The following is a 13598-nucleotide window of genomic DNA, read 5'->3' on the forward strand; positions in this document are numbered from 1 at the left end:
CATCCCAGCACTGGAGCCTACAGGCTGTCAGGCAGGGCAGGTAAAAATGGAAGCCTCCCAGGGAGCTCACACCAACGAGTACTTCCCAGTATGCCCCCACCAGTGTCTTTGACCCCACAGTGAGCCACAGCTGCCCCCCAACCTCTCCAGGAGACCCTCCAAGACTACCAGGTAGGTCTGGCCCAGGCTCCTATGAAGTCACTGCTTTCTCCCTGGGTTCCAGAGGGCACAAGACCTTGTGTGTGCCCTCCAAGAATGAAGTTTCCATTTCCCCCAGTCCTGTGGAGTTCCTGCGACCAAGCCCCACTGGCCTTCAAAGCCAAATGCTCTGGGGTCTCCTCCTCCCAATTCTAGACCCCCAGGCTGGGGAGCCTGATGTGGGGCTCAGAACTCTCACTTTTGTGGGAGACCCTCTGCACTATAACTATTTTCCAGTTTGTGTGTCGCCCACCAAGTGGGTATGGGATTTGACTTTGTCGTGATTGCGCCCCTCCTTCCGTCTCGTTGTGGCTTCTTTATCTTTGGATGTAGTATATCTTTTGATGTAGTATATCATCTTTTTTTGGTAGGTTCCAGTCTTTTTTGTTGATGGTTGTTCAGCAGTCAGTTGTGATTTTGGTGTTTTTGTGAGAGGTGAGCTGACATCCTTCTACTCCACTATCTCATTCTTTCTCCCTCCATATTTGTTACTTATACCATAATTTGGGGGCAAATCCTACAATGAATGGCCCCAGCATCTGCCTACACATCTTAGGAGAAGCACCAATGCCCAGCAACATGTAGCCCTGACATACCAGTGTCTTAGTCAGAGGGCCCTCAGTGGATAACTGTTGGAGGCCTCCATGCTCTCAACTGTTCCATGAGTCAGTAACTTTATAAATCTATGGTTCCTATGAATGAAATTCTCTGACTAAACTGTTTGATGGAGGCGATGTCTCAGGCCAGTCTGAGTTTTAATGGGGCTGGACAGGGCTCACGCACGTGACAAGTAAACCAGCAGCCCTGTTTTCCCTGGAAAACCCAAGGCGCTTAATGTTGGCAATTACTTCCATGGGAAGCACAGCAGAAGAGCTGAGGTGGAAGTGACATGGTCAGAATGTTCTCCCTCCTCCAAATGAAGAAGGCAGATCCCTGGGCCTGCACAAACTCATCGGTACCTTAGTGAACATGTGCTGGAGCCCGAAGGAGGTTGTGACCTGACCATCAAATCGGCAAAATACCCTACGTTAATTCATGGATCAAAATGAAATACAGACTGTCGTCTAGGAATTGTGTTTTATGACTGATTAGACGAGTTCTTAGAATGTACACCTGGGGCAGATTCACACCATGATCTGAATGTGGGATGAGCTTTGGGTGTAGCCCTGTACCCCCTCCTTAGTCCTAGGAGTAGACTGTGGCAATTAGTTAACACATAAAAATCTAAAAGTAAAGTATCATTTCTCAAATAGAACAAAGAAGACGGGAAACCAAATTATTAAGCTTTTTGGAATCCCTGAAAAGATGACATTGACACTGACTGGAAACTTGGTATGGAGGACAGACGGCCACGTGATTCCAGGCCTGTCATTCTAAGAATTAAAACCAAAGAAGGGGACACCACTTGAAGGGGGCTTTACTCAGTCCTTGGGAAGACAGGACCAATGGCTGGTGTTTCTAATCCCCATCTTAAGTGCTTTTAAAATGAAGCAGGGACTATTTTCACACTGAAAGAGAGAAAAGGAAAGGCAATCCTAGCAGCCAGAGCTAGGAAAGCTTGGGATTGATTTTTTGGTATAAACTTTCTGAGTTGTTTTGTGCAATGGTCATTCCTTACACACGTCTTAAAGGTGCCTGAGAGCCTAGTTCAGTGCCACCTTGGAAAAGTGGAGGCCAAGGCCAGAGATGCAGCTTACATGGCCCAGGGGCATGGGGCTCTTCCCCAGCCAGCCCTCTCTAGCTAATGAACTGGCGTCAGACGCAGCCAGAGTCCCGGATGGGAAGGGCAGGCGGCCACGTCAGTTACCGCATCCACATACCTGGAGTTCTGCCATGATTTTGTCTCCTTCTTCTTCCTCCTCATCCTTGAAGGAGGAAGTAGTGACAGGTGGTGGTGACGGGGCCCAGGCTGAAGCAGGCTCCTCTGCTGGACACTTTGTGGCTCTAGCCTGCAGGCTTGGTCCAGCATCTTCACTGCTTGCCTGAGAAAGAGTCAAACCACAGATACTGGCTTAACACCCCCAGGTGCTGGCAAAAGAGGGACAGAGCGCAAAAGAGTACACGTTCTCTCACTGCCTGGTGCACTGGCTTCCTAGCTCTTCAAATCAAGCTGAAAGGCTGCTTTGTCTACTTGCATTTAGTTTGGGTTTTTCTTTGCCCAAGATGTCATTTTGGCAAACGGACTGAAGAATGATAATAAGACTGTAACTTCAGTGCCTTTAAGAAAGGCCCTCCTTGGAAATTGTATTTTACATTGAACATACATGACAAGACTTGCCAGGTTAAGTGGAAGTTAAAGCTCTCTGAACCTCTTTCTGAAGACTCCCACAACTCTGTTAGCTAATCTCAGTTACCTTTGTAGGATGATCTTTCTTTTGCTTACCCCTCAGGCCCCCGTTTTCAATCTTAGTGTGCTTTGCTGGGGAAGTAGCTGGTGATTTGCATTTCACAGACAGTTAAAAGTCAAGTAAGGATAAAACTCCTGGTGCTGAGTCTAGTCTTATAGCACCGGCTAACATTTTCCCATCTGTGCAATTCTGTGCCGTGGTCATTCCTTACACATGTCTTAAAGGTGCCTGAGAGCCTAGTTCAGTGTCACCTTGGAACACAGTGCCACCTAGTTCAATGGCACTTCCTTGGAGACCTAGTTTATTCTCTACTTCTCTTCTCTGCCTCACTACTTTTTATGTTCTAAATGAGAGCAGAGAAGACTTTGTCTAAGGGCAGCATCTGAACCCAGAGACAGTTTACCAGGGCTTCTTCACCCATCAGACCTTTGTGGTGGCATTCTCCTTCCTGCTGGTGTAGACCACATCGCCGGACCTCGTGGTGGTGAGCCCCGATCCTGGCAGATAGCTCCTCCGTGGAGGTGGGGGAGGACGAGGCGGGGACTTAGCCCCCAGCTTGTCCAAGTCCTGTTCTGAATTTGGAGAGTCTTCTGGAAAACAGTGTGTCATTGCAAAATCATCTTTCGAGATAACATCCAGAAAGTCCAATGTATTTCTAGAAACTTGATTTCTAGAAACTTGACTTAAAAATTTCTCTATTCTCTTCATAGTGCAACAACTGAAAATACAGGCCCTGAAGCAGAAAGGCCCTGCACAAGTTAATTAACCTCTCTCTGCTTCAGTTTTCCCATCTGTTAAACGGGTATTCTAATAATATCATCTCCACCAGGGTGTTGTGAAGATCAAATGGGCTTGATATACATAAAGCATTTAGAAGAGTGCTTGGCTTATAGTAAATGCTATGCAATATTACCTATTATTATTAAACAAATCTCTTGTTACCCCAAAAAGTTGAGTGTTACTTGGAGAGATGAAGGGTCAGAGCTCCCTGCACGGCTTGCAGAGCCTTCATCCCTGAGTCTGGAAAGCAGTGTTGGCAGGAAGGATTCATGTAGAGGAGGTTAGAGTAGAATCTGGCCCAGGAAGAGCCAGAGGCAGAAGGTGTCAGTGGACAAGTCAGGGAGAAAGTGGATCGTTTTGGTCACGGTTATGTGGTTAGAAAAGGTTCTCTGCTAAGAAAAGGAGGCAGCAAATGCAGAAATGAGAGAATTACAAATCAGTATTGACACCAAAGGTTGGGAGATGAAGCTGTCTGCTGAGCTTTCCCCAGAAAAATGCCCCCCAAAAGGCATGTCTCTCTCAAAACGGAAAGAGCTTCACTCCTGCCCTTTACCAACATTCTTCACTTCAGCCTTTTACCAACACTCTAAGAGCTCACAAAAGTGGTAAAACAAGAAATTCGGGGTCAGAGCTTCCAGCTGGCCTTTGTCCCAACTCTGGGGACACACAGGCCTGCCTGGCCTCCCAGGAGTGTGTGTGTCTTTTCTGAGCAACTGAAACAGAGTTGTTTAGAGGAGGTGCTTGAGGACTTCCTGCTGAAAGTTGTAACGAAGATTTGGCTAAGTCATCAGGGTGACAAGCCAGTGATTATTTGTAGTGGGCGGTCCCTGTCTTATGTAGAGGGTGCCAGGTTACAGGGCACCACTGGGACATGTGTCTTGTCCTAGGCCAGCAGCTTGGCCTCGGGATGGCTGCCTCTGGGGACGGGCACAGGCTGATGGGCCCTGGAGGTGGGCTCTGGTCTCCCTCTCATGTGTAATGACAAAGGCTCCCTCTTTGACCAACTTGAGATACGCTGTCCGTAATTTTAAGATGAGAATAAGGCACACGGTTTGTAATTGGTTGAAGATTTAGCAGGTTGAGTTTTTTAACAGCTTTTTTGTATTATTATTGACACACTGATGCTTAATTTCCATAGTTTCGGTTGGTTAAATATACCATCTAATAATTTTGATTTAAAAAATGCGATTTCTCCTTGTGATCTAATATCCCTATAAAAGCTGACGTTTTCTAAGAAAAACCTCTCAATTTAAACGCAGGTCTCATATTCTCCCAGCTGGTGCTGTGAAGGGTCATAAATTCGTAGGAAAGGCAGAAACTGGGGAGCTACATTTTTCCTTAGTGAGCATTGTTCTAGATTCCCAGTGCAGAACACAGTTTCCCTACTATGTTTATAACTAAAAAGTAGTAGTCAATAAAACAACAACAAAAACTAGTAGGGAGGCTCTAGGGACACCTGGGGCTTGTTTTTCCAATTAATTTTTTTTCTTTTAATTTATAAGGTTTTTAGGAAGTGAGAGATCGTGCCTATGTGGGTGGCACCACACTGACCCGAGGGTGAGCAGCCCACAAAGCTCTGGTAGCGCCTTACCTGAAGGTTCTAGCTTGTCCACTGGAGCATCGCCCTTTGGCTGTGGGCCCGAGGCTGGCGGCATCTCCAGGTTTGGAATTGACTTCATAATATTGGCCTGGGCTTCTTCTAGGAGCTTCTCAAACTCTTTTCCGTTATAGTGGTCCAGATTTTGCCTTTTCTCTTCCCATTTCCTTTCTGCTTTCTGAAGGACAACAGCAAGTAAAGAAAGTTTTGAGATTGCATGTCGGGGTGGGAGGAAGTATAACACAGTTGAAGTGCTGGTAAAGTGACGCTCTGGTTTCTGTGTCCAGGGACACTTCTGCACATCAGACAAACCTGACCCTTGTGCTGTCTGCTACATGTTTTAAACGGGCTGCCACTGAAGCCCAAGTGGTATTCATTCACAGAGGAGCAAGCTCAGAAACCCAACCATTCATTCATTCACTTATTACTGAGCACTTACTACATACTCGCCAGCACTCACGGCAGGGACACAGGGATATACGCATTCAAAGGCGTGTATCCCATAACTAAGGTTTTGTTTTTCTACACTGAGTTTTCGTTGTAGAGGAGATGTTCAAAGAAACAGAAACAAACACCAAAACACTCACTAATCCTATGTCTTAGTTCCACTGCTGTCAAAGAATTGCTATATGATCTTCTGGGTCACATTCTCCTGTTTACAAAATGAGGGGCTACTGAGATATCTCTAAGCTCCATCAGGTTCTACAGGAGGGAGAAATATATAAAATGCATTTTTAAATACCCGCGCATTTTTTAAAAGAGCATTTTCCTGTGATTTTGAGATGCCACATTAATCATTCCAGGAGGATAGAGTGGAAATGAGCACCAGGATTAGTGGAACCCCATAATGTCAGGGTTGGAGAAGACCCAGGAGATCACGGAATCAATCTATTTTACATGCGAGAACGCTGGGGCCCAGTGAGACGAAGGATCTGCCCGAGATTCACTCTCTATGAGTAACAGCCACCACTGTCACCGTCCTTATCCTCCTCTAGTTTTCCTTCGTAGCATTTATTATCACCAGAGCCTGGGCTTGGTCCCTTCTGTTCACTGCCAACCCCAGAGCCTATGAAGGCCTGGCACATACTAGGACTCAGTAACATCTTTTGAGTGAATGAAGCTCCGTAGCAGAGCTGTCAGGAAGACTCAGGCCTCCTCCTTATCGTGGATCAGAGCATTTCAGAGATGACTTGTAAGTGTGCCATCAAAACTTACTTAAAATATACATGTAACAATGGTAACTATGCCTAGTGGGTTCTCAACAGACATTTTTTAAATAAAAGAATCATCCTACTGACATCCTTTAAATGTAGAGATGTTTGAAGTGGTAAATCCACTAATTTTCAGGAGGAAATACGTTTTTGGTCCCCTCCCTGACTCTGATAGGCAGAATCATCATCAGCCAATCACACTCCACCCCATCTTATGCATTTTGTAAGGAGCTAACTTGGATTAGGGGGCACAGCCACTGACTCTGGAGCAGAGGGGAGCTACCTAGTGTTCAGAGGCCCAGTGGCCATGACTGTGGCCTTAGTGGTTTTAAGAGGTCCATCTCCTCCTGAAACCAGTTATCTACTGCTGACTTGCAAGAGAGGCAGGAATGCTTAGGACCAGGTGGCTAAGGACACAGTAATGAGTGGAGGAAACATTTTAGGGAAGAGGAAGGAGAGAGCCAGGGAAACGCAATGTGCTGCTTGAGCACCTACACCAGCTCTTGAAAAGAATATTTAAGAACACAGCAAGTTTTCTCTCTATATTGTGTGACTTTGAGACCACCTTTCTCCTTCCTTCTGAGACTTCTGTAACAACTTCCTCTCCTGCACCCTTAATCCGAGACCCACTACCTTAATCTATTCTGCATATTGTTTCCAGATTAATTTTCTGAAGATGCCATTTTTTTTTTTATCACTGGTCCAAGCTACAGCATTTCTCTGATACCCATGAAATGAACCATGGGAATGGTGAGTAAGCTGCCCCAAACCAGCTTCCAGCCTGTTTTGCCAGCCTTAGCTCCTCTTTCTTGTTCCACTTAAACTGGTTTATCCAAGGTCCAGCCTTTGCCCCAGGATCCCTCTATCCTAGAATGTTCTTACCACCCTCTGCTTACCCAGACTCTACTTTATTTTCAAGGTCACTGGCAAACCCTCGCCAGCTCACACTGGCTCGGGAGGGCTGACTGTCACCCTTCTTCCCACCAGCATGGTCACTGATGTGTCAGCAATGGTGGGAGTCTTTGCACCACAGAAACTGGCAGACACTACAAATGAGGCTTCTCCCATCAGAATGCCGGTTGTTCAACACTTAGCAGCACACCGCTGCCTCACCTTCCTACAGGTTGGGTGCCTGAGCCTTGTCTGAAATCTGACGGCCTCTCTCTCAACCTGGCCATTGAAACCCATTTACAGTTTAAAAAAACTGATATGTATATAAAATAGAAGGTTATATATATTTTTGATAAAAATATATCTTTGATACATATATGCATTATCTCCACAACCAGACTGTACACACTCTTGGAAGGAAAGGACCACATCCTTTCCTCCTTTATGGAATTACGAAAAATGGAAATAGGACTCTACCTCGATAGACACTGCCCTGTTCTTGGCACTCACACTGTGGATTTCGTCCATGAACAGGCTCTGCATGGAGGAACCATTCCCGGGCATCTGCGGGGACTGCAGAGCTGAGGTCACCTCCTGTGTGACAGCGGGAGGGCTGGCCGGGTGAGGCCCGGGCCCCCCTGGCAAGTGCTGGGCAGGGTTCAGCAGCGCGGAGGAGAGCTGGGACGGCTGGATGACCACAGGAGAGCTCTGAGCGTGGTGAACCGTCAAGGGTACCACTTCCGATTTCACGTCGCCGGGGACGCCCGCACCGGGGAGGGGCTGGCCCGAGGCGCGGGGAGCCTCCTCCTGGGCCTTCAGGACTTCTGCGGCCGTGGCCTTTTCCATCACGACATACTGTGCGGCCGGGGCCGCATCTGTGCCCTTCAAGAGCCCATCAGTGACATGCCTGGGAGAAACCACGCACAGCAGCATGAACTGGTGAACTAGGTAACGTGCATTTTAGTTGTATGGTATGCTTGAGTGCTGTGTCATCCCAGAGCCAGGCAGGATTGTGTTGCAAAATTAAGATTCTAAAACCCGGAGTAGCAGCTTAGAGTTGAGGGTTCCCATAGCAACCTGACTGCCTCCTCATTATCTCCGGCAGCTGCTTTCCTACTTTTTCCCTCAGGACATGGTCTGTCTTTCCCTTTCCACGTGCACTATGCAATCCTGTCACTGTTTGGGGGATGGTGACATCAAGTGGACACATGATTCTAACAGTAACTCCTGCACCCGATCCAGGCCTGGGCAGCTCTCGTAGAGGCTCGGTTCTAACCCAAAGCTTCCTAAACCCTCCATTCTCTCCTCCTTTCACTGCTCCACGCCTTGGGAGGGTGGTTTATATGCCAGTTCCTTTTGCTTTGCTCTTCCTACAGCTCAGCCTGGTGCCCTCTGGCTGCCCCACCTGGACTTGACCAGCCTTTCTGCAACATCACGAGTGACTTTGAATCTAACCGCTGGGTTAGTCCTCCTCTGCTCGGGGTCATTGATTCTGTCTGTCCACCTCCACCCATGGTCCAGTGGCAAAGACATGACCTTCGGGGTCAGACAGGCTTGTGTTTGAGTATCAGTTCGGCCGTGTTCTAGCTCTGTAAGGCCGGGAACTTCACCTTTGTGAGACTCAGATACTTTTCTGGAGATTATAATAGTGACGGTGACAGTGCTGTTCAACGTCTTCCTCAGGGCTCGGTGCTACGATCAATGTAGTTACATGGAAGACTCTGTCACACGTGGCACTCGACCCATAATTTTTAATTAGTCCCTCATTCCCTTCTTAGCAAAATGCTCTTTTTTTTTTTTTTGATTGGAAAGAAGACATCGTCTCCTTTTCTACTCACTTGTTTCTTTTGCTCTTTACCTACCCCGTCCCTTCAATCCCAAATCTCTAAGGGTCTCTTTCTTCCTTTCCTTCTCATTCTATCATAGCCATCGCTTCCATTTTCAGTAATCATCTTCATGAAGGCGACTTCCAACTCTCAACCTCTCCTCCCTCTCTCCCTCCGAGTTAGGCAGGGACTCCCTTAACTCCAAGTGCCTCATGGGCAGCTCTGTTTTGCTATCCTTCCAGCACCTCAAATTCAACACCTACCAAATCCCTTCAGCATCTTCCCAAGCCGCTAAGTTGCTCTGAACTGTGACTGCCACCCGCTCTGTCTTCTCTATCAGGCACCAGGACATGTGCCTGTCCTTGGGGTCGTGCATATTCCTACCTTCCTTCTTGTGTCTTCCACAGTGCTGAGTACAGCATGTTATACCGGGAAGATACCAAGGAAAGATTAATAGTATAAAGGCCTGTGATGAGCAGCCTGATGGCAGCTAATATTTCTGCTATTTTTATTGTTAAAGTTACTTAACTGGCTTTATCTATCTATCATTCCCACCACCGAGCATCTATGGGACACAAAGTCCTATAACATTCAAGACACACAATCCCATCTTTTTTTAGATGGAGATAAGACAAATACTGAGCTTCATCTGTGCTGGCTCTAAAATTTTTTAAAAATTGTTTTTCGTGGAAGAGAAGGGAGGGTGGGCAACGTTACCAGCCAGGCTGCTCCCTCTTTAAACACTTAATAAGGATGGTTTGCTTTAGGCTTTGTGGGTGGGTTACCACATTTAGGTAAGAGCGTAATTAAGAATTCTTTGAACATATTTTTATCCTACAGGAAGGAAAAGTTCACTCTGGCAATTTTAAATGAGGGAACCTGTGAGAAAATGCAATTCGGGTACAACTTCTTCCTGTGCCCAGGCAGACGAGGTCTCTGCAGGAAGAGGCCTCTTGTTCTAATTCAGATTATTTTTGGCATCCTGGAACTTACACAGGTGATTATAGTGCACTCTGTAGTCTTAGCATCTCAAAAGAGGTTCTTTTTGAGGTCACTGTTACTAGAAAAATCTCACTTACTCCCTTATAGTTAATAATTCATCTAAAAGTCAACTGCACATTTAACATATTTCTCCTACAAACCTGATCAAAAGATTATAGTGATTAAAGATTATTAGTGATTAAAATTCTCCCCAAGAATTTATATTCTGCTTGTGACCTGCTCTCAAATCTGGTCCAAGATCTAAGGGGTAACATCTCTGTAATTTCCAAGTTCTACTTAAAAAAAAAAAAAAAAAAAAAAGGAAAATTCAGGACTGCCACTCCTGGGAAGACTGGGAAGTGGTTCATGTGTGGTAGTCGTGTCTGTTTCCCACGTGGGAAAGGAAGCTTTATAAGGGCAGGGTCCCTGTTTGTTATATTCTTGACACCTACCACCACCAGGGCTGGAGCAGACAATGTCCAAATACGGCTGACTGCCTGGCTGTGAGATCAGAACCAACAAGAAGTCTGGCATCAAACTATCAGTTCTCACCCCAGCCCCGCCCCCCGCCCGCCCAGGAAGCCGCGGTCACCTGCGCAGCGTGGTCAGGGCGTCGGTCATGCCACGCACTCTCTGTAGGAGACTGTCCAGCCTGTGCGGCTCCTCCTTCAGAAACCGCACGGCCTCCACTTCTATGCGCAGGATGGCTCGCATCTTGTTTTGTAAGGTTGGAAATTCTCCTGCGGGCCAAGAGCAGCTGGTGAGCTGTAGGAAAAAGCCAGAGCAGCAAGCCCCCTGTCCCGAGCCCCGACTCTGGACAGGGCTGAGAAGCGCGGGGTTCACCCACCACAGGGCAGCTCACGTGCCTTGAGGCCGAGCGTGACCTGGGCCAAGGCAGAGCCCCAGGCCTCATTTCCTGCCTGTGTGTCTGGGATAAGCTCACGCGGCCCTCGGGTGGTGTTTAATGAATTGGTACAGCTGCCTGGTGCACTGTTCGTAAGGGTCTGTCGTTCAGTCCTAAATATTACAGCCACCACAAAGTATCAGCCCCCAGAAGACAGGCAGTGGTGTATCCCAAGTGCCCAGAACAGTGCCTGGCACACGGAGGTCTTGGGTGAGTACCCGCCCATGTGCACGAATGAATCCTTCACTGTCTGATGGATTTTCAAACACCCCAGGAAACAGGCTTCAGACGCCCCCCCCCGCCGCAAGGAGGACACTCACCTTTCAGGGAAGCTACTGCCTCTCCCACCTGGTGCAGGAGGAAAGCCCCGTCTTCCACATCTTTTAGAGTAACCACGCGGCTGGCCAAGGCAGAGTCCTTCTTTAAATCTTCAACGAAGTCTTCCAGGTCACTGGGGGGAGCGCAAACCACAGATGGAGTGAACGCTGGGGCCTTCAATAAGGACAGTGCAGCAGAGGGACCCCTGAGCCTCACCGCCTGGCCTCCCCTCCTGAACCGCGTCCTGGCCGCTCCCTCCACGCCCACGGAGGCGATGGAAGCAGCTGGTACAGGAGTAGCTTGGTTTGGCTTAAGATCCTCTGCTGTGGTATGAGGCAGGTGCGAGGCCGTTTTCCCGGGGCTGTCCACGGGGAGGCCCAGGTTGGCCGCCTGGCTGACCAAGGACCCACTCTTCGTTTTCAGTGTTGCTGATGCCAACTAAGGGAGGGTGGGTGCACTCTGCAATGTGACAGAGGAGAAAGAGGGACGGAGGGGGCAGAAGGAGGAGCCCGGACGGCTTTAGGTCCGGCTTCTCAACCTTGGCACTTGGCCTTTGGGCTCAGGTAATTCTTTTCTGTGTGTGTGGGGCCTGTCCTATGCACTGTAGGATGTTTAGCAGCGCCCCTGGCCTCGACACACTAGATGCCAGGAGCAGCAACTATATGCCAACAAATTGGACAACCTAGAAGAGGGACAAATTCTTACAAAGGTACAACCTTCCAAGACTGAACCAGGAAGAAACAGAAAATATGAACAGACCAATCACAAGCACTGAAATTGAATCTGTGATTAAAAATCTTCCAACAAACAGAAGTCCAGGATCAGATGGCTTCACAGGTGAATTCTATCAAACATTTAGAGAAGAGTTAACACCTATCCCTCTGAATCTATTTCAAAAATTGCAGAGGAAGGAACACTCCCAGACTCATTCTATGAGGCCACTCCCTGCTACCAAATCCAGGCAAAGATACCACAAAAAAGAAAACTACAGGCCAATATCACTGATGAATATAGATGCAAAAATCCTCAGCAAACAAAAAATACTAGCCAACCGAATCCAACAGCACATTAAAAGGATCATACACCATGATCAAGTGGAATGTATCCCAGGGATGCAAGGATTCTTCAGTATCCACACATCAATCAGCGTGACACACCGCATTAACAAACTGAAGAATAAAAACATATGATCATCTCAATACACGCAGAAAAAGCTTTTGACAAAATTCAACACCCGTTGATGATAGATGCCGGTAGCAACCTCCCCTACTTGTGACAAACAAGAATGTCGGCAGGCACTGTTAAATGTCCTTGGGGGAGGGGAACGAACTTGCCCCTGACCGAGAACCTCTGGTTTATACCAATTGTCCTGTCAGTAAGGACTGAGTGTCCTCTCCAGGCTACAAAGAGAAGAAATGATCACAGATCTGATTTCTGGGGTGTGCGCACCCACTTACACACACCTCTTAGGGTACTGCCAGTTCCAGTAGAACTAAATTAAGGTCTCCTACTTCAACAAACACACCAATAATAACATCCTATCGCCTCGGCCCATTAATAACCCCACCCTAGATGGGGTGCATCCTTGCAGTTTGCCTGTAAATCCAACAACAGAAAAACCCCTCTTAAAGAAACAGGAAAAGAGCTTTGATTTGAAGAACCACTAGGTGGCAGTAAGCGAACATCTAGTCCACTGCCAGAGCCTTGAGTGTCCTCGAGTAGGCAGCAGGTCGAGAAAAGTACAAACTTCCAGTTATAATATAAATAAGTACTCGGGGGTGTAATGTACAACACGATAAATATAATTAGCACTGCTGTAGGTTATATATGAAATCTGTTAAGAGAGGAAATCCTGAGTTCTTATCAGAAGAAAAAATGTTTTTTTCTATTTAATTTTGTATCTTTATGAGATGATGGATGTTCACTAAACTTACTGTGGCCATAGTTGCAAGATGTGTGTAAGTCAAGTCATTACGCTGTACTTAAACTCTTACAGTGATGTATGACAATTACATCTCAATTAAGCTGGAAGGAAAAATAATTGGCAATTCTATAAAAATATTAAAAGGCTATGTTTTTTTAAAAGAACTTTTCAAGAAGAACCTTGAGATGTAGTTGTAGACAATCGGGCTGTCACAGAAATGTTTCAGACAAATAATACCCTTTTACCTCATGGTTACCTCACGGTGGGTGATTAACTGTCTATAAAGGCATGAACTAAATAAAAATTTAGAGGCTGCTCTTTTTTTTGCAGTACGTGGGCCTCTCACTGCTGTGGCCTCTCCCGTCGCGGAGCACAGGCTCTGGACGCGCAGGCTCAGTGGCCATGGCTCACGGGCCCAGCCGCTCCGCGGCACGTGGGATCTTCCCGGACCGGGGCACGAACCCGCGTCCCCTGTATCGGCAGGCGGACTCGCAACCACTGCGCCACCAGGGAAGCCCCAGAGGCTACTCTTGAGATGATGCACGGTCGTCAAATTGTCTTCTTCAGGAAAATAATAACTCAAACTGATTTCTTCCTCTAGACTGCTACTGAGAGGGGTA

At 47.2% G+C, this 13598-nt stretch overlaps 1 protein-coding gene across 19 annotated transcripts in view; it reads right to left on the reverse strand.

Annotated features, from left to right (window-relative positions):
• KIAA1217 (KIAA1217 ortholog) overlaps positions 1-13598 on the reverse strand; it is a 493308-nt gene that overhangs the window by 18690 nt on the left and 461020 nt on the right. For 13 of the 19 annotated variants that reach the window (XM_032621038.1, XM_032621045.1, XM_032621049.1 and 10 more), the window contains 6 exons: positions 11057-11187; positions 10425-10572; positions 7503-7932; positions 4918-5101; positions 2973-3136; positions 2019-2180 (listed from right to left, as the gene is read on the reverse strand). In XM_032621038.1, the coding sequence (XP_032476929.1) occupies positions 2019-2180; positions 2973-3136; positions 4918-5101; positions 7503-7932; positions 10425-10572; positions 11057-11187 (1219 nt within the window). The remainder of the gene's footprint in view (positions 1-2018; positions 2181-2972; positions 3137-4917; positions 5102-7502; positions 7933-10424; positions 10573-11056; positions 11188-13598) is intronic. The other 6 variants (XM_032621044.1, XM_032621005.1, XM_032621050.1 and 3 more) reach the window with 2 other exon arrangements.

The sequence above is a fragment of the Phocoena sinus genome, chromosome 2, assembly GCF_008692025.1.
Source record: "Phocoena sinus isolate mPhoSin1 chromosome 2, mPhoSin1.pri, whole genome shotgun sequence".
NCBI lineage: Eukaryota > Metazoa > Chordata > Mammalia > Artiodactyla > Phocoenidae > Phocoena > Phocoena sinus.